The sequence below is a fragment of the Belonocnema kinseyi genome, chromosome 4 (genome assembly GCF_010883055.1).
Source record: "Belonocnema kinseyi isolate 2016_QV_RU_SX_M_011 chromosome 4, B_treatae_v1, whole genome shotgun sequence".
Classification (NCBI taxonomy): Eukaryota; Metazoa; Arthropoda; class Insecta; order Hymenoptera; family Cynipidae; genus Belonocnema; species Belonocnema kinseyi.
The window spans coordinates 77498499-77521325 of record NC_046660.1 but is presented as its reverse complement, the minus strand read 5'-3'; the positions used below and the strand labels follow the sequence as shown (position 1 = coordinate 77521325).

At 31.2% G+C, this 22827-nt stretch overlaps 1 protein-coding gene across 3 annotated transcripts in view; it reads left to right on the top strand.

Moving 5' to 3' along the window:
• Window positions 1-15189, top strand: part of LOC117170626 (GAS2-like protein pickled eggs) — a 141739-nt gene extending 126550 nt beyond the window's left edge. For all 3 annotated transcript variants that reach the window (XM_033357527.1, XM_033357529.1, XM_033357526.1), the window contains exons 7-8: window positions 355-739; window positions 12235-15189. In XM_033357527.1, coding sequence (XP_033213418.1) covers window positions 355-739; window positions 12235-13115 — 1266 coding nt within the window. In that variant the 3' untranslated portion in view covers window positions 13116-15189. The remainder of the gene's footprint in view (window positions 1-354; window positions 740-12234) is intronic.
• The last annotated feature ends 7638 nt before the right edge of the window (window positions 15190-22827 follow it).

The window sequence follows — 22827 nt, the reverse complement described above, 5'->3', positions numbered from 1 at the left end:
AAATTTCACGCCAAAATATTAAAAAGCTTCTACGCAATAAAAAATTATGGCTGGGGTCTTCAACTACCCCATGAGGACCTCAACGTCATACCAAAGTAAGGGGACCTTTAAGGTTTAAGGCTCACCCCGACTGGATAAACCATGAGTTAATTTAATGAAAGAAGTGACTAAACCCATTTTAAAAAGTGACTAAGATGTGATTTTTGAAAAAAAAACATGGCAAAAAGTAACTGTGCGGCTTTTGCAAATTTTTCTCTTCAAAATCACTGATTTTCCCCTACTTCGAGGTTTTTTCTGTCCTGTGGTCATATGGAGTAGCCTAGACTAAATATGCGAAACAAATGAATGTTTCAGGATCCGAAGAAAGACCTTCACCAGGAGATCAAGGAGAAGGTGCCACTCTCGGAAGAGTTTTCAAAACGTTACGTGGTCGAAGGTGGAGTGGCCCGCCGAGCTCTAGACAAGGATGATACCCCGAAGTACGAGCCAGCGATATACAATTACAAATGTCAAGAAGATTCATCAAGTCGCAGTCCGACACCAAGCCCGCCAGTCAAGGACGAATCTGGTGAATCTTTCGGAAAGTCGCCACATGGAGATGGCGAGCACTCCGACAATGGTAGCGAGGTCTCAGATGAAGGTTACAGAAGTTTAGGAGCGGTGCAACCATCAACAACCAATGGAAGCACTGGAACAGGTACCGGTACTCAAGGATCGCCCACGGTTGTCGACTGTCACAGTAAGTTTTCTTTTATCTTGTCCAGATGACCAGATTACTGTCAATGCTCAACAGTGTGATCCTCCACCGGAATTTGTTTTGGTATCAGCTCGTAATATGAAAATAAGGTTTTTCGCTCAGCGATAAATTTGATGACACTTGATAGTCCCAGAAGGCCTTTTTTCCGAAATCAATCGAAGGAAATTAAACGACCTTCGACACTTGTTCAGTACTAATTGATTTTTACAAATCAATAGCAATTATCAGACTTCAGAACTCAAAATTAGCTCAAAAAAAGTGAATAGGGTAATTTTTTGACGAAAATAGGGGAATAAATTCTTTTAAATAAAATTAATGTATAGTTACTATATTGAATTAAATATAAAACGATTTAAGATTACAATTTCGAATACATTGCATTTTCGATTAAATAGTTGAATTTTCAGCCAAATAATTGAATTTTCATCCTATCAAAGTTAATCTTTAACCAGATGGTCGAATTTTCAGAAAAATAATTTTTTAGAAGGCAGTTGAATGTTCAATCCAAAAGAACGCTTTTTCAACAAAATAGTTTTTTAACAACATTTTTAACAAAATAGTTTTTTAACAACATTTAAAAAAAAATAGTTTTTTAACAACATTTTAAACAAAATAATTGAATATTCAACAGAATAAATAAATTTTCACAAAAATACATGATTTTTTAACACACAAATATGCTTTTTCAACCAAAGAGTTGCAGATTGAACTAAAAAATATAAACTTAAAATTAAAGAGTTGAAAAATGGAATAGTTGATATTTCAACCAAACATGAATTTTAAGGGGGTCGGTCGCTCAAACCCGAAAAAAATCGATTTTTTTCATTTAATCGATTCAAAAACTATCTGAAAAAATCCGTAAAAAATTTCAGCTTCCAATTCGAAGTATTTCGGAAAATATCTTCGGTAGTTAACGTGTGTGCCGACATTCGGTGAGACACGCTGCTCGCGCCGCATGTAATTATAAGTATAAAGATGTATTTTAGTGAAACTTTCAAGCGTGTTTTCTCAAAACCATATTTTCCCAAACGGTGTGCACGATTTCTCAAAAACTATTCAATCTATTGACCTCATTAAAGTTTCATTTGGTAAAAAATTGAAAACTACTCTACATGAACCACAAATATAAATGATTTTATCCATTTTTAATATTTTTTTAAGCACAAATATTTTTTTAAATTTCGACAAAAATTGTAGGTTCGGTTGAAACTGTGGAAATTTTCATTAAAATTTGGTTGCGAATTCCGGACGCTATCGTGCACGCCGTCCTATACTACTTCGGTGGCGAGACATTCCAGTGCACCATGGTTTACTCCGCCATTTTGAAATATTTTGGTCTCATTTTTTTTAACTTTGTTCAAAAGTTGACCAACATATAACTGGAATATGCCTATGCTGTCTTTTTGTTTGAAAAACCCCAATTCTCAAAAAGCACTTTTTTCGGGCTCTAGAGGGACTGACCAAACAGTAAAAAAATTCTCAAAAAGCACCTTTTTCGGGCTCTAGAGGGACTGACCAAACTACCAAACTGACCAAACTGACAAAACTGTGTTTTCATTAAGGGGGTCAGCCTTAATCAAAACACAGTTGAATTCCATAGAAAAACGTTAATTTTCTAAGAAAATTGGTATAATTGATGTTTCAACCAAAAAGATTTTAATTTTTAATCAAAAACAGATCAATTTCAACAAAAAATGTATATTTTTTAAAAAGTAGTTGAATTTGTTACCAAGAAATATTTGTCAGTCCAGAAAGATAAAAAAATTCAAATAAATTATTAAATTTTAAATCCTAAAAGCGAATTCTCTACAAAAGAGTCAAATTTTCAACTGGGAGATACGAATTTTCAAACAAAAAGTTAATTTTATACCGAAATAATAAATAATTTTTATCCGAAAATGGGGAATTTTCAACAAAACCGTTGAGTTTCCAAGCTGAAAAGACCATTTTGCAACAAAAAAGCACTACATTTTTTATTTGAAAAAGTTGTTTTTCAAAACGAATACATTAACTATCAACTTAAAATGGTCAATTTTCAACATAAAATGGAGTTTTTAAATTCATAGTTCAAAAAATTGAATTTCAACAAAAAGAAACAATTTTTTCCAACAAAATAATTATATCTTCAACTAACAAGATGATTCTGCAACTATTAAAACTAATTTTTAACAAATCAGGTCTAGTTTTAATAAGATAGATGAATTTTCAACTTTAAAAGAGACAAATTTTCTCTAAAATACATGCAATTATAACCAAATAATCGAATTATTAACTAAGGGCGCTCAGTTTAAAAACAAGCGTCTTTTCAACAAAACCGTTCCAATTTCAACCAAACAGTTGAATTTCCAAACAAAAATATGAATTCTCAATGAAAATTTTAATACTTTAATTTTAAACTGAACAAATAAATTTTTAACCAAAAATAGAATAGTACCATTTTTATCTATGAAACCAAACAAATAATTTAATTTCCTACTCAAGTAGTAGATTTTTCAACATAAAATGACGAATTTTTCATAAAACTGTTGAATTTTTAAGCCAAAAAGACAAACTTTCCAAACAAAATTAAATTTTTAATAAAAAAATTAATTTATAACAAAATACTTGTACTTTAAACTAAAAACAAGACATTATTAACAAAAAGTGGGTATGTTGAATTTTCAATAAAAAAAAAATATTTAGAACCCAAAAAAAACGAATTTTTCACAAACTGTTGAATTTCTAACCAAGGCGATGAATCTTCGACTAATAAAATGAAAGTTTAACAAAAAAGACCAATTCTTTACAAAATACGTGAATTTTCAACAGAATAATTAAATATTCAACTTAGAGCGCTTAATAGAAAATGTATGGGTTGAATTTTAAACTAAAAACGATAAATTTTCACGCAAAAATGGAATCGTTAAATTTTCACTAAAAAGACAAATTAATTTTTAACCAAACACTTAAATTTTCTTCCCAAATCATAGAATTTTCAAGCCAAGTAGATTCAAGAGAAGCATTTGTTGAATTTTAAATGAAAAAATGATTTTTAGCACAAAAAGACGAATTGTCCACAAACTTTTGAATTTCTAACCAAGGCGATGAATCTTCGACTAATAAAATGAATGTCTAACAAAAAAGTTCATTTTTTAAATTTCCAACCAAGATTAGTTTGTTATGAAACAAGACAAGTTTTAAACAAAATGCAGGAATTTTTAACTAACTAAATAAACTTTCAACTAAAAGTATTCAATTTTCAAAAATTGCATAATACACACAATATTTTAACTTTTATTTAAGCAGTAGAATTTTCAACTAAGAACAAAGAATTCTCCACGGAAATTTAATAGCTGAATTATAAACTAATAACTTTTAACCAAGTATTTGAATTTCAAACCAAGAAAATTAATTTTTTACTAAAAAAAAGACAAAATTGCAACAAAATACCTGAATTTTCGAAGCAAAAAAAAAATTAAAAACAGAGTAGTTCAACTTTCAACAAGTAATTAAATCTTCAACGAAAATAGTTGGATTTTCCAATTTAGTTCTATTAATTCACTTTGCATTTAAGCAAAAAAAACGAGAAAAAGGGGAAGTGACCTAAAAGCAGGAAAAAAAGAGAAATTCATTTTGAAAAAGCGTAAAAGAGGGGAGCATGAGAAAGACTGTGGAGAGTCTATCATTTGAAATGAATAGAAATAGTGAAAGAGCTAAAATGGACATAATGGAAATAAGCGAACAAGCTTTGTTTCGCATTTTTTTGGGATTTGACGTGATTGGAATTGTGTTCCTCCTCCACCCTTTGATATAACGTTATTAAGCGGAACGTAGGCAGTGTGCAATATCCGGAGGCTGAGTGCAGAGGTTAATGGCCAAGAGCGACTGATCACATCGCATCGGCGATCTGGGTGTATATTAATTTCAGAGGCATGAAAATGATTCAATTACAGATTTCTTAATTCAATAAGATCGCTCACAGAGTGAAAGTTCAACTTACGCTCACGTTATGTTAGTAGCGCCCATCCCTGAAGGCAGCGGCTGCGGCACGACTGCGCTACTTCAAGGAAGGAGGGTGTGGGAACTAGATGAAAACTTGACGAAGAGAGACCGAGGAAGAGAATGAAAACACAGATCGTTTTGATATTCTTTCCAAGCATAGTCTCAAACTGTAGCGAATACGGAATTGATACCGTTGCCGGAAAGATACTTCGAGTCAAGCCATTTCAATACTATTTCAAATGCATCAGTCAACTCCATAAATTTAGTAGAACTTGCATCATGATTTTATTATTATGGATATAAGTTGTTCTGCTCAAGCTTCAGGTACTCGTATCTTGTGGGAGAAATAATTCCTGTCTTTTGCATGGTTGATGAGTAAGCGAACAAAACCTGATAAATCTACTTGCGTTAATTTATCAATATTTAAGGATGGCTCAAAATCAACATTGATTTTCAAAATCGAGGACAATCGAGGGGAAATCGCTTCTAGAAATACGGTCCAACGAAAGTCGATTTAACCGGATTACGTAGGATTACCCTAGATTGCCTCTATATACAGAATTACTCTGGATTATCTAAGATTACCGCGGATTGCATAGGTCTGCTTTGTCTAAACCAAAATTATCCGAATTTTTCAACAAAACTGATTACTTCCTTTTTTTTTAATTGTTACATTTTCAACAAATTAGATCAACTTATAATTAAATAGTCAAATTTTTAACTAAGAAGATTAATTTTTTATAAAAAAAGACGAATTTTGAACTGAAAGTTACATTTTCAGCTAAATAGTTCCACTTTATTTATTTTCAATAATATTGAATAATATATTATAAGTTTTATTATTATTTTATTATTATTGTTATTATAAAATTAAACTACTTGGTTGAAAAATCGGCTTTCTCGACAGAAAATTAATCTTCTTGGTTAAAAATTTCACTATTTGGTAAAAAGTTGATCCACTTCGTTGCAAATTCCGGAACTAAAAAACAAGTAAGCTGTTCTTGGTTCAAAATTCACGTGAGTATAGTTTAGGCTGAGTAATCCATAATCAAAAAGGATCACTTTTTAACAAAATTATTGAATTTTCAACAAAATAGATTAACGTTTAACCAAATAGTGAAAATTTCAACCAAGGACATTAATTTTCGATAGAAAAAGACTAATTTTCAACAAAGTAGTGGAATCTTCAACTGTAAGAAATACAACCAAATTAGCTCAGTTTGTTTTATTATTAAATATAAATGTAAAATATATAAATAAATGTTAATATATATATACATAAAGTTTAATTGTTGTTCTTTTTATTATTATAAAATTCAGATGTTTGGCTGAAACGTATCTTTCAATTAAAAATTAAACTAATTTGTTGAAAATTCGTCCTTTTCTATGTTTTTTTAAAATTTATAAGTATACTTTTTTATATTGGTTATTATTATTATTACTATAAAATTTCAATATTTAACTAAAAATGTATCTGTCAAATAATAATTCAACTAATTTTTTTTAAATTTGTCTTTCGATAGAAAACTAATCTTCTTGGTTAAAAATGTTACTATTTGATTAAAAGTTCATCCTTTTTTTTATTCAACAATTTTTTTACAATATAATCTGTTTGCTTAAAAATTCGCGCAAGTTCAGCACGGATTACTTTTTAAACCAAGTTCTTGAATTGTTAACAAAATAAATTGACTTTTAACCAAACCGTCAAATTTTCACCCAAGAAGATTAATTTTCTATCGAAAAATACAAATTACAAAAAATGGGTTTTTAACAAAATACTTAAATTTTCCGCTGAAAGATACATTTGTAGACCAATGGTTGAATTTTGTTATGAAAAAGATAAATGTTTCAACGAATGGAATAGTTAAATTTTCAACCAAAGAGATGAAATTTCATATATAAATGTAATAATTGATATGTCAGTTAGAACATAGTTTAATTTTAAATCAGAAACAGTGTTAAAATAAAAAAAAACTGAACTTTAAACTAGAATAATAGAAGCCTCAACCAAAAAGACAAGTCTTCAACAAAACAGTTGCACTTTTAACATTAATAGACCCTATCAAAAAATTATTGAATTTTCTACAAAGGAGATTAATTTTCTAACAGATAATTGTATTTTCAACTCAAAAGATAAATTTGTAACCGAAAAGGTTAATTTTCTATAAAGCAGATAATTTTTAACCAAATACTTGAATTTTCACCCAAAAAATCAATTTTCAACTATCATGAAGAATCTTCAACTGGAATAGTTGAAATTATAGCTAAAAAATAAATGTTGTAATAAGAAACGACAATTTTTGAACAAAATAGTTCAATTTTCAACTGTATAGAGAAATTTTTATATAAAGCTAAAAGACCCAAAAATGTATTTTTAACAAAATAGTTTAACTTTCATGCGGATAGTTAAATATTCAATCATTTTGATTTTCACAAGAACCTGGCATTGAACGTATTTCTAGTTCATTTCTTATAAAATTTGTAATTTGACGAAGTTTGGCATAATTTAGTTGGAAAATATAGAAAAAGTTAATTTTTCAAAAATTGAGATGGTCACAATTTGGAATTTTTTCGAAATTATCAATTTTGCACATGATCATTTATTTTGAGAGTGTGCTCCATGGTGAGGCAATATTTCGGTTAGATTTGAGTAAGTTATAATATTTTCAAGGTTTGCCCAAGGTTCGGAATTCCCAATTTTTAAAGGGTCCGGGGACTTAAATGGTCGAGTAAGTTTCCGGTGCGGACCTGGGCCTGCCAGAGTTTTAAGGGTCTGGATTCGGTCCTAGAACGTAACACTTGAGAACATAAAGGGTACGAGTTCGGACCTGGACTCATAAGAATGTGTAAGATTCGGATCCAGACTCAGGATCGTAAAAAACCAAAGGATCCAGTTCCGACACGAACCGAATTGCATAATTGTATGTTTCAAAATATCCTAAATTAAACTAAAAATTAGAAGTGTATTTTGAATTCAAACTCTTCAAAAATGGCACAATTTCATCTTGTACGAAGCGAAATTAAATTCAACAATTGGATTCATTTCTATACTAACGGTGAAAAAATGCCCTCTAAGATACAAAACAAACTCACTCTTAATTTTTGGTTTTCTCCCGGACGCAGCAAATTTAATTTCTCGACTCCATGGTCCAGTAGTCACCCTCTCACCAGATAGGAATTGAGAACTTTAAACAAGATAAACTGATAGCTTATTCCACAGAATCCACTTCACATTTCCGGAGTGAAACAATTGAGATATATTTAATTCTTCTGGTACTTATTTTACGACAAATGTATGCGAGCGAAGTTGCCTGAGCACGATAAATTGATTCCCATATCTATTACATCGGATAAGGTAAAGTATACCGTTGCATTCCTTTCTCGTCAATAAAACTGCAACATGCCTCGTGACTGACGTGGGTCACTCCGATCAGTCGGCGCGATAACCTCGATGGCGATTTACCCTTCAAAAATAGAAAAAAATAATTTCCTTCCGGGTGGCTAAGGTGGAATATTGGCCCCGATAAAATTTGCATCCCGCTGGCAAGAAAGTTCAAAATATTACATTGAATCGGTTCTTTTGATGTCGGTGCAGGCGAGTCATCAAATTTAATAATGGGACACTGATGTGAATACTGACGAAAGAGACTGCAGGCTCCTGTCGATTTTGCAGCAGCGCAGAAGGCGCCTTGTCGCGCCGTGGCGTCTTCTTATCGCACGAATCGGTGAAAAGGGAAAAGACTTGCTCTGGGCTTTGCTTATGTTGATTAAAAGGATAGATAGTTCTTCACTTCCGAAAGATTGCCTCATGAAAGTGAGTGAAGCTCTCTTCGATTGAACGTTGTGATTATTAAACATTTTAATAATTTAATTTGAAAATTATAATTTTACAATAAATTATAAATTAATATCTGACAATAATTCAATGATGGATTTTTTAAACATTGAATGTGTAGAAATTTTAACAGTATCGGGGATCACAACTTTTTAACAGACTGTTTCTAAAAAAGGAGACTAAAAGGGGATTTCATTCATTACTAAAAACTTTATTTCATATCGGTAAATATTAAATAAAAATGCCCGCTAACAATATTGCCTTCTCTTTTGTAATTTTTAAATTCATTTTTATGTTTAAAAAATTTTGGTTCTCTAGCTTTGAAAAATTTGTTGAAAATTTTAGCATTTTCTGGAAATAATAATAAATCAGAAAAAATGAATTAATAAATTCTAATGTTTACATTTTTTAAATGCATTTAATGAATTCTTATCAGCTGAAAGCTCTCAAATCTATGTAAACCCAAACCATATAAAAATTAACTCAAAATTTATTATACTTTATTAGAAGGTCTTACATGAAAAAGAAATTTTTAGTTCAAACAGAAAAATTCTGCAAATTAAGATCAACGAAACTAAAATATATTTGAAAAAAAATTTGTTTTTAAACGAGTATTCCCGACTCATAGATTTTCATATAATTGCATCAGCTATGTAACTTCTAAAGTTTTAAATACAACTACTTGGGTAAAAGTTGAACTACTCTTTTTTTAAATATATTATTTTTTATTGAGAATTCATTATTTTGTTCAAAATTCTACTTTTTTAAAGAAAATTAACTGTTTTTGTTAAAACACTTGAAAATTGGTTGATTTTTTTTTCTTCGTTTTGACTTGAATACCTTTTTTGTTGAAAATTGAACTTTTTTCTAATTAATGATTAGGTTTTTTAACTTACCTCTTTTAGCAGAAGTTTAATGTTTTTTGTTTTAAAATGCAACTATTTGGTTTAAAATTCAAAATTTTTTGGAGAAAATTCAACTATCTGCTTGAAGATTCGTATTTTTTTAATGAATTCAATTGCTTCGATATTTCAAATAAAAATATTTATTCGGTTTAATTTGGAACTATTACATTTATCATTAAAAATTCGTCTTTTTCAGTTAAAAATTGAACTACTCGGCTAAAAGTTAAATTACTATGTTGAAAATGCATTTTTTTAAGATTCATCAGTTTAGTCGAAAATTCAACTATTATGTTAGAAAATGTACCTACTTGGTTAAAAATTCATCTTATTTGGTTGAAAATTTAACAATGTCGTTGAGAAATCTACTATTTTGTTGAAAAGTTGACTTTTGCATGAATTCAACTGTTTTTTTATTTAATTTAAAAATCTTTTCGGTTGAAATATCAGTTTTTACAATTTTCGTTGCGATTTTATTTGTTGTTGTTGTTGAGAATTGATATGCTTTGATAAACGTTGAATAATCTTGTTAAATATTAATTTGGTTTGTATGAGGATTCATAATTTTAGTTGAAAATGCATCTCTTTGGTAGAAAATTTAACGACTTTGTTGTAAATTCGCCTTTTTGGGTTGAAAATTGACCTAATTTGGTAAAAGATTCAACTGTATTATAAAAAATTAGTCTTTTTGGAGTGCGAATTCAGAAATTCAATTGAAAAAGCTTGTATTTGCTGAAAAGCTATCTTTTTTTTATCAATTAAAATTTTTATTTAAAATTAAAATCCTTTTTTGTCGAAATATCAACTGTTACATTGTTTGTTGCGAATTTATATTATTTGGTTGAAAATTTAACTACATTCTTAAAATTCGTTGTTTTTTTGTAGTAAATTAATATTCTCGGTTGAAAATTAATCTTTTTGGTTGAAGATTCAATTATTTGGTTAAAAATTAATCTACTTTGTTGGAAATAAAATATTTTTACTTTAAAAAATGAGGGATTTGAACAATTTTAATTTTAATTTATTGTTAGTATTTACATTATTAGATTTGAAGTTAGTATCATTAAAAAAATTCTCTTTTAAAACTTCTTGTTTTCTAATGTCTTACATTTCTACTAATGATTCTTTAAAAAATCTAAACCTTGTAAAAAGGGCGAAAAGTGCAAAATTGGTTGGAAATTCTTAATTTGAGGGTTTTTTTAATGGGACTTTTAAAATAAGGGAGGAAGAAATTTTGTTCTGAGCTTCTGACAGCAAAGTGATTTTAAGTGATTGCCAAGTGACTGCAATCTGATTGCACCGATTGTAGAATTTATGTACCCCTCGGATAAACTAGTAGAACTAAGAGTGCCTCGGAGGTTGGCTGTCAACGCGAGTTTGGACCACCCTGTAGTCCATTAATATTCAAAGTACACAAGACACGTATGAAATCGCGAAGAGGCTGGGCTGACATTTAGCTGAGCGAACGACTATGAGATCCCTTGAAGCGTGGGCGAACGAACAACCTGTCCTCCGAACCATCACCAACTTTTGATTCTCAATAACGCAGTCTTCTCGAACCTTTCTTACTAACTCACATCAGGTGTCCAGATCATAGTTACCATGCTGTACCATAAGTGATGAATGACGACCTAGACCTTCCGAATCGCATAAATTTAAGTACCAGCTAAATCATTCCACCTACAAGTTGAAATTATTGCATAATAATCTTGAATAAATATTTATTATATAAATTAAATTTAAGCGACGGCTATTAGTATATTTTCATATCTCTCTGGCACTGTCAAAAAAGAAACTGATCTTTCTCAGAACCTGATACTGAATAGATTCGATGATATGCAGTCTGAACATCAACGATCCCCTGGAGTTTCCACTTCAGTAGATAAACACGTAAGCCTCTTCTTTTAATAGACCACTCGAATTTAAAAATAAAAAAGTGCTTTTTTGACTGTCAAGAGTCACACTCCGACCGAAATCAATTCGATCTTTCTTCGTGGCAAGCGACGGGTGTACAATAAAATGAAAAGGAGTGAAGTGGATCTCTGAGCGACACTGTAGAATCAGTTTCATTTTTGCTTGCATTCATTAGCATTCATTAAAGGCGCGAACTTCATCCCACAACAGAAAGAACAAAGAATGCAATAAATATAAAATGATTCAAAGCAATTTCGATATCCAAACAACTTTTTATCATCTTAACATTATACAGCTGAAAATTCGTTTTGCAATGTCACTTGGCTACTATTCAATGTTTGCTTCAATAATGTATTACTGTCGCTTTCTTATAAATTGTATTATGCAACAGGATAAAGCGTTGCGGATGCTTATAATTCAGATTTAGACTAAATAAATAAATCTATCAATGTATTAGATAATTTGAATGTCCTAATCCCACACGATATGCTAATCGCCTAACTGGCTATTTAAAATTTATTGGATCCCAAAGACAAATTTGGTTGGGTCAATCTATGGACTAATTGGAAACCACAAATCGCGAGAACCCGTTCAATTGAAGAAAGATTAGCGTAGGTGTCTCCTTTCGAAACTTGGATGAGCCGATCGCACGGAATATCAGGCGCAAAAAAAGAAAGGAAGCAAAACAAAGGATTAGTCAATATCGAATGGAACGATCAATGGCGCCATGAAATTTAAAGATAATCGATGCAACAGGATCCCATTATTAATTGAGGATATTAATTTACAATCCTTTCTTTATTCTAACTTAATTCTAAGCTTAAATTTAAATTTCTTTGTTCCAGAACAACCGACAAAAGCAGATCAAGAAAGATCCTGCGTAGAGACGGAGAGTATCGAGACGGGTTTGCGTAAGACCAGAATCGGGCCTCCGAGTCCCTTGAGAGCATCTCCATCCAGAAGTGCAGCTTCCTCATCCGGTGACCGAACTCCACGAGCAGGTTCTATTGTGCGGGAAAGCAGCAATCTCTCAAAAGCCTCATCAGGAAGCAGAACTCCAAGAGAAGGCAACTCGAGTCCAGAATCAAGTCCCTTACACCGCAAGGGCATTCGTGCGAGCATCAAAAAGCCTCCATACGGAAGCATCAGTAAAGCTTCCGCTGTTCCCAAGTTGCTTCAGAGTCCATCCAATGGTGCCAATACCTGGAACGGTCGACAAACTAAACAAAGGCCAAGCTTGCAAGCTGACACCTTCACCAATCCCAAAAATTCCTCTCCGACCTCCAGTTTCTCGAGGAAAAATTCCATCAGACAAAGTCTACCAAGGCCCTCCAACGGTCCCCAATATGATAGAAATGGACGCAGGATCAGACCAGCAACTTCTTCTCTTCAATCATCACCAACCAAAACTGCTAATCCTCTGCTGGAGCAAATTCTCCAGAAGGTTGGTCATCTTCAAGATGATCAGCAGGTTGTTCAGAAGCTTCAAGACTTTCTAAGAGATTATAAGGGCCATGGAACAACGCCAGGTCATGAGGGAGATCCTACTCTTGATTTTACTAGAGCCTGGATCGATGGAAATGGAATTGTTGAGCTTCCAGCTGAAGGGTCCATTTCTGTTAGTCCTAGAAAAGACCCAAAAGCATCGACAGAAAGAGGCAGTTTTTCAAGGATACCTGCTCCTGTCTACAAAAGGCCTATGTCTGTTGCTTCTGATAGCATCTGATCTGCTAGAAGGAAGTCGTGAGGTTGAAGGTACCTCGAGTCTTCGAGGCTGGTGCTCCCGAGTTCTTTAATTTTTATTGAATAACGGGTTCGCCTCGAGTTAAGTGAATCTCCTCGATGTGTCCTTTAATCGGAATCTCGGTATGAGTAATCTTACTGGTGCACACAAGGATTGGTGAGATCGACGAATTCAGTTTCAGACTGGTGCTTTTAGACTTTATTGTTCCAGAATCAAAATTAAGCAGGGATAAAAAAAGAGCGGATTTAATCAGCTGTTTAATTCACTTTCAGAGGAGAACCACTGCCGAGCGGGGGATAAAGGGCGTGGCTTAATCCTCACTAGGTTTCTAATCACGCGTGCGGCAGAGGTTCTCAACAAAAAGGGTAAACGTTGCCTGCACAAATCCGCTCTCTAGAAATAAATAAAAGTACAACTTATGCACTACAATACTCCGATTATATTACAGATTTCAGAATCAGGAACAAATTGCAAACGGAGATTCCATTCCTCCCAAATACACAGGAACCTTTAAACAAATTCAGACTACTAGCTTTATTTCAGGTTAAATTTTACTTGCCTTAAGAGCTATTGTTGTGCAGCAGTTGTAGCATTTCTCACAGTGCAAGTGTTCGAGGGATTTAGTACGCGACTAGGGACGTTTATAGCCAGTCAAGTGCGTTAATAGTTTCCCGATCGGCTTCCAGTGTGTTGATTGCAGACCGAATGATTCAAGATCGATGACCCCAGGGCGCGTAGGAACTTCCAACGTTTGAGGATCAAGAATGTTAATCAAAGAATTGATTTAAAAAAAAACTGATTTCAATATTTTGTGGTTCCTACGCACCGTAATCTTAAGTGTGTTTTGTTAGTTATAGGTCCGTGATTTTTAATCGCTGACAGTTTAATCGCCTTTACTCGAGATGAAACAATTCAGCAATCAGGCATGGTATTGCTAACTGAGTTGCTGGTTTTCATCACCTCTGGTTTTTAGCGATTACGACGATCGTTTATAGAAATTATTTATTTATATAGTCTATCGGTTGTATTTATTAAAGACGATTTATTTACGCGTTGTAACCTCGTTTTTCTGCGCCAGAAAATGCAGCAGAGAAGTTTGGTAGGTGCGAGAGAGGAGGTGTGTTATAGGAAGGGAGATTCTGACTCCAGAATATATAGTATATTAAAACTTAAATATACTATGCATTATCAAAATAACCCCAACAGACTGTGTAGAGAGCATATATCCACGAAGAACAAATGTCATTCCAATGTTTAAATGTCTTTTTATACCAAAAGCAAACGTAGACCATTTTTTTAACAAGTGTCTTATCATTAGGGAGTGGTCAGTTGAAATCTCCATCAGAGACTGAACTCCTGCAAACCTTCAAGGTTAAAATTTAATTGAAATATGCGTCGACGTGATAAGTAAAAGACAGGTAGGCGAAACGATAGCAAGAGCCTAAACTATTTTTTTAGTAACTTTAGACAATTGACGAGCATAGGTTATACCACGTGGAGACTATCTCGTGAACTTGGCAATAAGGCTGAATATTTCTTATTTCTCAGTAACAATTAATTTGATTGATTTAATCGAATTAAAAAAATGTTCAGTTCTTATAGTTATTATCAAATGTTTTAAGACTTTTGTTTAGTATTGATATTTCATGATAGGAATTTAAGCCTAAAGTGCCAAACTCGCGAGTTAGAGAGTTTTAGATGCTCCACGTTTTTGAGAGTGTAGTATTTTTTTAAGCGATTTTAGTACCCACGATACCCACAGTAAGGAGAAGTGAATAAATAATAATTGATACATATGCATGCCGAAGCTTTACAGCCCCGATTACAGCTTAATCGTGTCAATAAATAATATCGATTATGATGCATTACTGCTATCATTATTATTATCGCTATTACGAACTACGATTATCAGTAATTTCACAATTATTACCACGATAATGATTGCTATTATTAATATTATTGTACGCGATGTTGCCTATTTTATGTTATAATTTTATCTACATCTACGTCAAGTTGTAAACTCAGAAATTGAACATTAATAAAAATATAGAAAACCCCGAATATATTGTTCCAGTGTTTATATGTCCTCTCCTTTTAGGGTATAAGAAGTATGTCATTTTTATTTGAATTAAATGCAGATATTAAATATATTAAGGTGAATGAAATTCAGTATTTGAGGTCCGATGAAATAGTAAGGCCCATTATAAGGTTCAATCATATATGGATTTGCGTCCTTGCCGGATATGGCAAGACGGCTCTCAGTAAGCGAATCTCGGAAGAGGCCATTTTTAGAATGCCCTGTCGCTTATACGTCGTTCTTACAAGAAAAACATAATGATGCATCGATAATCCGAGAAAAAATTATTAATTGGCTAAATTTACCAAAAGTACCCCATAGAAAGAAGTTTATTAATTTCCTTCAATTGTTAAAAAAAAATGTAGACATTTGCTATTTTGAAAATGAAATTAGTCATTGAATCGTTTCAAGATTCATACTTGATCGTTTCAAGATAAGATAAAGTAATTATAAGCTTTTCCTCATTTAATCAGGTATAAATAGCTCGAAATTTTCATAAATTTTAATTAGAAAGCAATATATTTTCTATTTCAAGTTCTAAAATCCTATCGCAAAAATAAAATTACAAAAATAAAATCCTTCCTATAAGTAATTAATAAAGCTTATACTGTTTTTTGCGCCTGAGAATGATAAATAAAAATTTCCTTTTTGATCTGCTATTTCGTGCTAGTTCGCATCATAAACATTTGGAATGAAAACTTGATAATTTGCTCGCCACAAGTAGGTATTTTGCGAGTTTATGTCTCTGCAAGACAATTTCAACAAGTAATTGATCTTTACAAAATATACAAATAAATAAATTATTATATGATTCACTTGAGTCCAAACATAATTGAAAACTTCTCAACATCAAAATATCTGCTATTTTTCAATAACTTAATACTGGATGATTGAATTTTGGAATTCCAGCATCTGATGGGGTAAGTTCAACTTTAATCATTTTATTTTTCATAATTGGCCATAAAATTGTTGAAACCCTTTGAGGAGTATGTAATCACCAATTTCACCGATTTTCCTGTATAAAAAATGGGGGTTTCAAAACCACTTTTACAGCAGGTAAAGTTTTTTTATAGAAAATTCTCATTTTTCTACCTTCAATTGAACATATATATTTACGTTTTTATTTTTTTTATATAAGTTAAAAATGCATATCCAAATATAAAGAAATATTAAACAATTATTCATGAATTATTAAATCATTATCGTAAGATAGTCTTAAAAGATGGCTACAGCTTTCCCTATAATTGTCTAATATAATAATAAATTTTAATTATTTTTTTAGTTATTAAATTTTTAATTTTTAATTATAAGTATCAGCAACTAAGAAAATGGTTGTTACAACTAATGAAATAGCAGTAGCATATTTTATTTTTTCAATGTGTGAAAATAAATTACACTTTCACCATTTATTTATTTTGGCTTCATTCAAATAAATTTAATAATCAATTTCAGTAAAAAAAATGTCGAAGAAAAAAAATGGACAAAAAATGGAAACGGCAATTATTGAGCCAAGAATTTCCGCTTACAACCCCACAGCGCTACTGCCTGATCGAACCGAAGTTTAAAAAACTTTCGCATCTCTCGATTTAACATATTGCATAGTACTTCTTAAATAATCAATATTTTTTTAAATTCGGTATCCCATTTTAAAGGAGGTCGAGTGTGGATTGGTAATCGAACTTTGGAAACTGAAATTAAAATATATCATAAATCAACATGAAATACTCTTTTTGTGAAAATTTCAGAACCTCTAATTTATGAGCAACTCAAGTTTGAAAATTATGATTTTAGTAGAGTATTCTATTATTATGTCACACTCAGCCTGTAGAATTCAAATACGTGGACGTTTGCCAAATGATGGAGGGGAAAGGAACATTTTTGTAGGAATCTCTTATCAGTAAAAAATACAAATGTTTAGGAATACTAGAATTGGTGATTACTAGACAAACAGAATATTTTCATTTCATATATTTAAATTAAATTGGCAGATTATTAATTTATTCAGTAGAAATGAATGTGTAAAAAAACATTGGCTACCTATGTTACATGAAATTTTCAATCAGTTTTCTTATCATTGTTTGGATATTTAGATCCAGAAAAGTTTTCTTCAAATTTGGAGAATTAAATAAAAGGCACTAAGGAAAGCTTGTACGGTTTCACATTTATAGGATTTAAAAAAACTCTTTCCAAAATATATTTTTTCTGTTAATAAATAAGAACCATAGACCCTTCGTGCTTTTTATTCAATTCTCAAAATCATTTACTATCTCATTTTTGATGGAGTCGCTTCAAAATGCAAATAGAGATCTCAGTAAGCTAAAAATTGAGTAACTAATATGAAATTTGTCAAAAAATTAGGACCAGAAAATAACTAATAACTAAGTAAAGACTAATAACTAAACTAACTAGAAAAAACTAATAAATAAACACTTGCTATTTTTATCTTCTATTTCCACTTTCCCAATTCTTCAACATGAGAAAACCTGTAATATTCTCGTTTTTACTAAGTAAGTTGATCTTTATAAAATATACAAATAAAAAATGATTTTAATTTAATTCCGTCAACGATTAATTGAGAATTTCTTAGCTTTAAAATATCTTATATTTATAAACAAATGAAGGACATACGTGACATTGCAGAACCACCTAGTTGTTGCTTTTTTCTAAAGTCGTTGTAAGTCAATTTATTAACTTAAATGTTTTTCTAAAGTTCATTGCACATTGTGGTGAAAGGATATGTTTGAATTCGCACCGGAAGTTGCGGTAATGTGAAACGTGTGGACTTTCCTAAAAGCCTAAGTACTCTGAAATTTTTGGTTCTGAAAGTTCTAGAGCCTTTTGCTCAACCAATTTTAAAATTTCTTTTTTTTTTAAATTGAAGCTTATATAATTATAAAGATGCCTGTAGAGGACGGTCAATAAAAAATCGTGAATTTGTTATTTAGGTCGAAAATGCGAAAAATCCATAAGATTTTATACTTTGCTCTATTTATTGATATTTCCTTATAGAAAAGCATGCATAGAATTAGTGAATTTACTATAAATGAATAATTTTGATGTTTTAATGCATTATTTATAGTGATTTATTCGTTAAATTATATAAGCTTACCAACTAATTACGAACGAGAACTAATCGAGAATGACTGATATTGTTCAAAATAAGATTCACTATATACTTTCCATTGTAAAACATACTTTTATTGCAAAATTACGACCTTTACAAAAAGTTTTACTTGCTAACCTTCTATTTGTCCTCAATATGTTTTTGTTTATTTATTTGTGTATATTATATAACTTATACCGTGAAAATTTATTTAACAAAATTTAAACATTGCACTTAAGCTGTAGTTCCAAAGGCAAACTTTGAGGAGCATTAACTGAGAAAAATATTTGTTTGAGAAAATTATTCTTTGTGGTTTCAACAACATTATTGTTGGTTTAACGAACTGTATTACTATGCTAATAAAAATTTGGTTGAATCACGATTAAAGGTTGTTATAAAAATAACAATGAAATTGCTTTTTTTTTGTCTGAACGAAACATTTTGATCCATATTTTATTCAGAATTATTAACTTTTCCTAACTTTTTTTTCATAGTTCTACACAACCTTTCGAAAGAATCGATTAATTTTTTACATTCAAATTTCGAAATTTGAACACGTTTATTTGTTTTCCTACTTATTTTTCTTGGCACTCAGTTATACATTCATTAAAACTAATTCCAAAAAATAATTTTAATATATTTTATTTTTAAAACAAATGTAACTTTATTGAAGAATTTCCAAGCAAGTTTTTTTGTAACTGCCGACTTTGGGCAAATCGAACAACAAATTGTATGCGAAAAGTACTGCGAAGTGAGTCTAAAAATTTTTATTTTATTTTTTTCATATTAATAACTTGATCCCTAACAGAACCATGTGAATTGGTTGAAAAAAAATCATATAATTTTAGGAATCATTTTCGGGCGATTTAAGGAAATGTTTTGTTTCTGTCAGTTGCACATATACCAGTCAACATTTATTTGAATGCTTCGGAGGTTAAAGAAGAACTAAACTGTATGCAGAAATGTTTTAATTTATTTATATTTATATTTAGGAACTAAAAATAATCATTTTTAAACACAAAGAAACAACGATGTATAAGGAGGAGATATGAGCAAATCATTGGTAAACATATAATACTTTGGCAAACAGCTTTTGATTTTTTATGTTCTTTTCCTCACTTACGATACATATATATGAAGATTATACAATGTTATTCAAGAATTAATCAATCATTATATCATAAGATAGTTAAACAAAATTGCAACAACATTCCTTATGATTATATAATATAATATAATACGGAGTATTTAAAGAATGATTTCAGAACTCGCAAAGAATACCGATGGAAAGTGCAAGAAGCTTCTACCAAAAAAAGTATTACGTACTGAGCATTAAACGATCACTGATTACAAAATAGTTCTTTGTAATGCAACTGCAAAAACGGAGGTTTGACGAAGATTTTAAAGTTGGCAGCATGATCTGAAGGCAAGTGCTGTCAATTTCTGATGTTAAGAATTTAACATTCAAAATGTAGATGGCCTTACTGAAATAAATATTATATTAGTCAAGTCAGACGCTGTTTTTTCTGCCTACTTCCAACTACGTCAATCCCCAGCTGGTTATAAATAGAATAGTCGACAATGACAGACAATAATGTCCAAAAATTTGTTGTGTTTTCTCTATAGATTTAGCACGATTTTTTATTAGATGCTATCTGTAAACTTTTATTTTTTAGGGATTATAATTATTAATAGCATATTAACATTAATTTTCAGTTATCGACTATCAGCAGTTAATTTCATTGACTTTCTTGAATTTCATTTTTAAATAAAATCCTGTTTCAAAAAGTTTTGATGAATGAAAATTGTCAACTTGAATTATGTCAAAATGAGAGAAATAAAGAAATCAGAGTTGACGTTAACGACTCGTAATTATGGTTTTAATTATTTGTTTCCACTGAAATATCCAGATATCCTGTATTAGTGTTTTTAACATTTTTAATCTTTGAACATTTCTCTAACTTTTTAAAAATTCGATAAATTTGCGAATTTTATTATTTTTAACAAACTTTATATTTAGGAGCTCCGCCAAACAAGTTTGAAAGATTTGCACTATTCAAACGAAAAAGATGAATGACAAACCATGGCCTACTTTAAAATTTGAAGAAATCAGTATATCTACAAAATTAAAAACATAGGAAAAAGAGGGGACAAATTTAAAAAATAGCAACCTCTAGTTCCTTCTAGAAGATGAAAAAAGGGTACGTGTGGAAAAATCTGTTGGCACTGACCAGGCCCAGACAAAACTGTTTGGTTTCCTGCCTTGACGCTGACCAGATGGCCTCGCCTGGGCCTGGACAGAAGTGTAACGTTTATATCTGGCTAGCCGCTTCTGGCCAGCTGCTAGCTCGACTACCTTTACTTTTTGAATGACTTGGATAAAAATCTTTGTATATTTAGCTGATCAGCGCCAAACCTGCTCCAGACAAGACTGTCAAGGTGAGAAGAAAAGAATTCTTGGCTTAAAAGTAAGATTTTCTTATTTTTTATCATTTCAGATACCCTGTAACTTTTTTTAAATATGTGCACGGAAAAATTAGCTTCCAAGCTAGACAGTCTAGATACAGCCTTACCCAGCCCAAATCCGACGCGAGATTTTTATGAAATTTTTCCACGCGCGAGAATATTATTGAATAAGGAATATCCTTAAGATAAATTAACATCGAAATACGACAGTAATTATTTTTTAGCAAAACTTTACGCCATACAAAAATGAGTTTATTTATGAGCCCTATCAAATATGCCCACTTTCGAGCTATTCTTCGCATTAAAATTTTCTCCATGCATGAAAGCAACCTCACCGAATAAGTCTGTTTATGTAGCAATAAGAAACTGTTACACCAACAACCTATTTTGTTTCCATGAAAAGTCCACTATATATAAATACCAATACTGGAAAGTTGAACGAGGCAAAGGACTTCAGCAAGACATTCACATAAATTATCTTGCAAATATTTAGAAAGGTTCTCGATCCATGTCTCGTCGATGTTGGAAGAAGGCACGAAGACTCTCGACATAATAAGAGGCTGAATGAGATGTCAACGCGTCTTAAAAAAAAATAATCCTGATTCCGCTTTAAGCGGAACCGGCGAACGACCTGATTTCCGGTACCCATCTATGGGCTCGGTACTTGGAACTATTTCAAGGCCTTCTTCCAGAATCAGATTTTAATAATTTTTTAGTAGAAATAGAAATAGGATAATGGGTACAATAATTGACCACTTAAGCAATTTTTCTAGTTTAACTATTTGTAAAAAACACTGTAAGAGTGGACAGAAATTCTATATTACACAGGTGGATAATCAATTTCATAAAAACTTAAATTACCATAGTAAGTTAGGCGTTAAAATTAGCAGATAATTTATATTTTTTAAATAAACAATAATGTAAAAAAACACAATGATTTACCATGACGGCATAGTCATTAGCATAGGCCAATGGTTGTATGATTGGCCACTGAAATGTGGTGAAATACAGTGATTGGCTCCTCGTTAACCACAAGGTTACATATTATTGATTTAAGGAACACAGTGATTAGCCACTAACATTTATAGTAATTGACCGGAGCCAAAAACTGTTTTTGCCATGATTCACACTCATTATTGCTAAATCTAGGCGGAAAATAATAATAAATAATAATAATAAATAATAATAATAAATAATAATAATAATTAATAATAATAAAATAATAACTTTGAATACAATTTTACAAAGATGTTAGTCATTTATTTTTGCAATATTGCAGTCAATCATTATGATTTTGCTTTATTCACGATGGCAATGATTGGCCACACATTTATCAATATATAGATTTGATTTCAAGGTAATAATATACAACTATCGTGTATCTTACTTCACTAAATTCAAATACCGATTAACCTAGTTCTCGGTCGGAAAAAATTGTTTTAGAAACCATAAACAATACCGAGCCTACAAGTAGTATTTGTTTGAAATTTTTGAATCGATCTATTTAAATTTAGGATCGCGCGCGAGCCAAATAGTTAAAAAAAAAAATTATTAGCAGCAAAGAGTACAAGTTTTTCTAATTAAAATTTGTTTAAAAACATTTTTGGGAGCGTCTAGACTCTTGTTAATTTTTCCATGATTTTAGGATACTATTTGGCACTAAATCTGTTAATATACCCCTGTAATAAACTGTTCGTTTTTACGCCCATAAAGGCATCAAAAACATTTTATTTATGATTTGAGGGCTTCCTTGGTATAAAAATAAACTCACAAAAAATTCAAAATATATGGGAGATTAAACCTGAAAACACTACAAATTTGATCCAATTAGACCCGAATCTTGCATTTTCGCCAGGCTTTAGTTGGGCACTGGCCCGGCCCAGATCAGACCGCCTGGTTTCCAGTTTGGAGGCTGATCAAATAGTATGGCCTGGGACTGGCCATAAGTTTAACATTTCTTTCTGGCTAGCATTAGGCCAGACAATCTAATTAGCCGCTATTTATTGGCTGGTCAACCAATGATTCAACTACCTTTATTTTTTTAATGA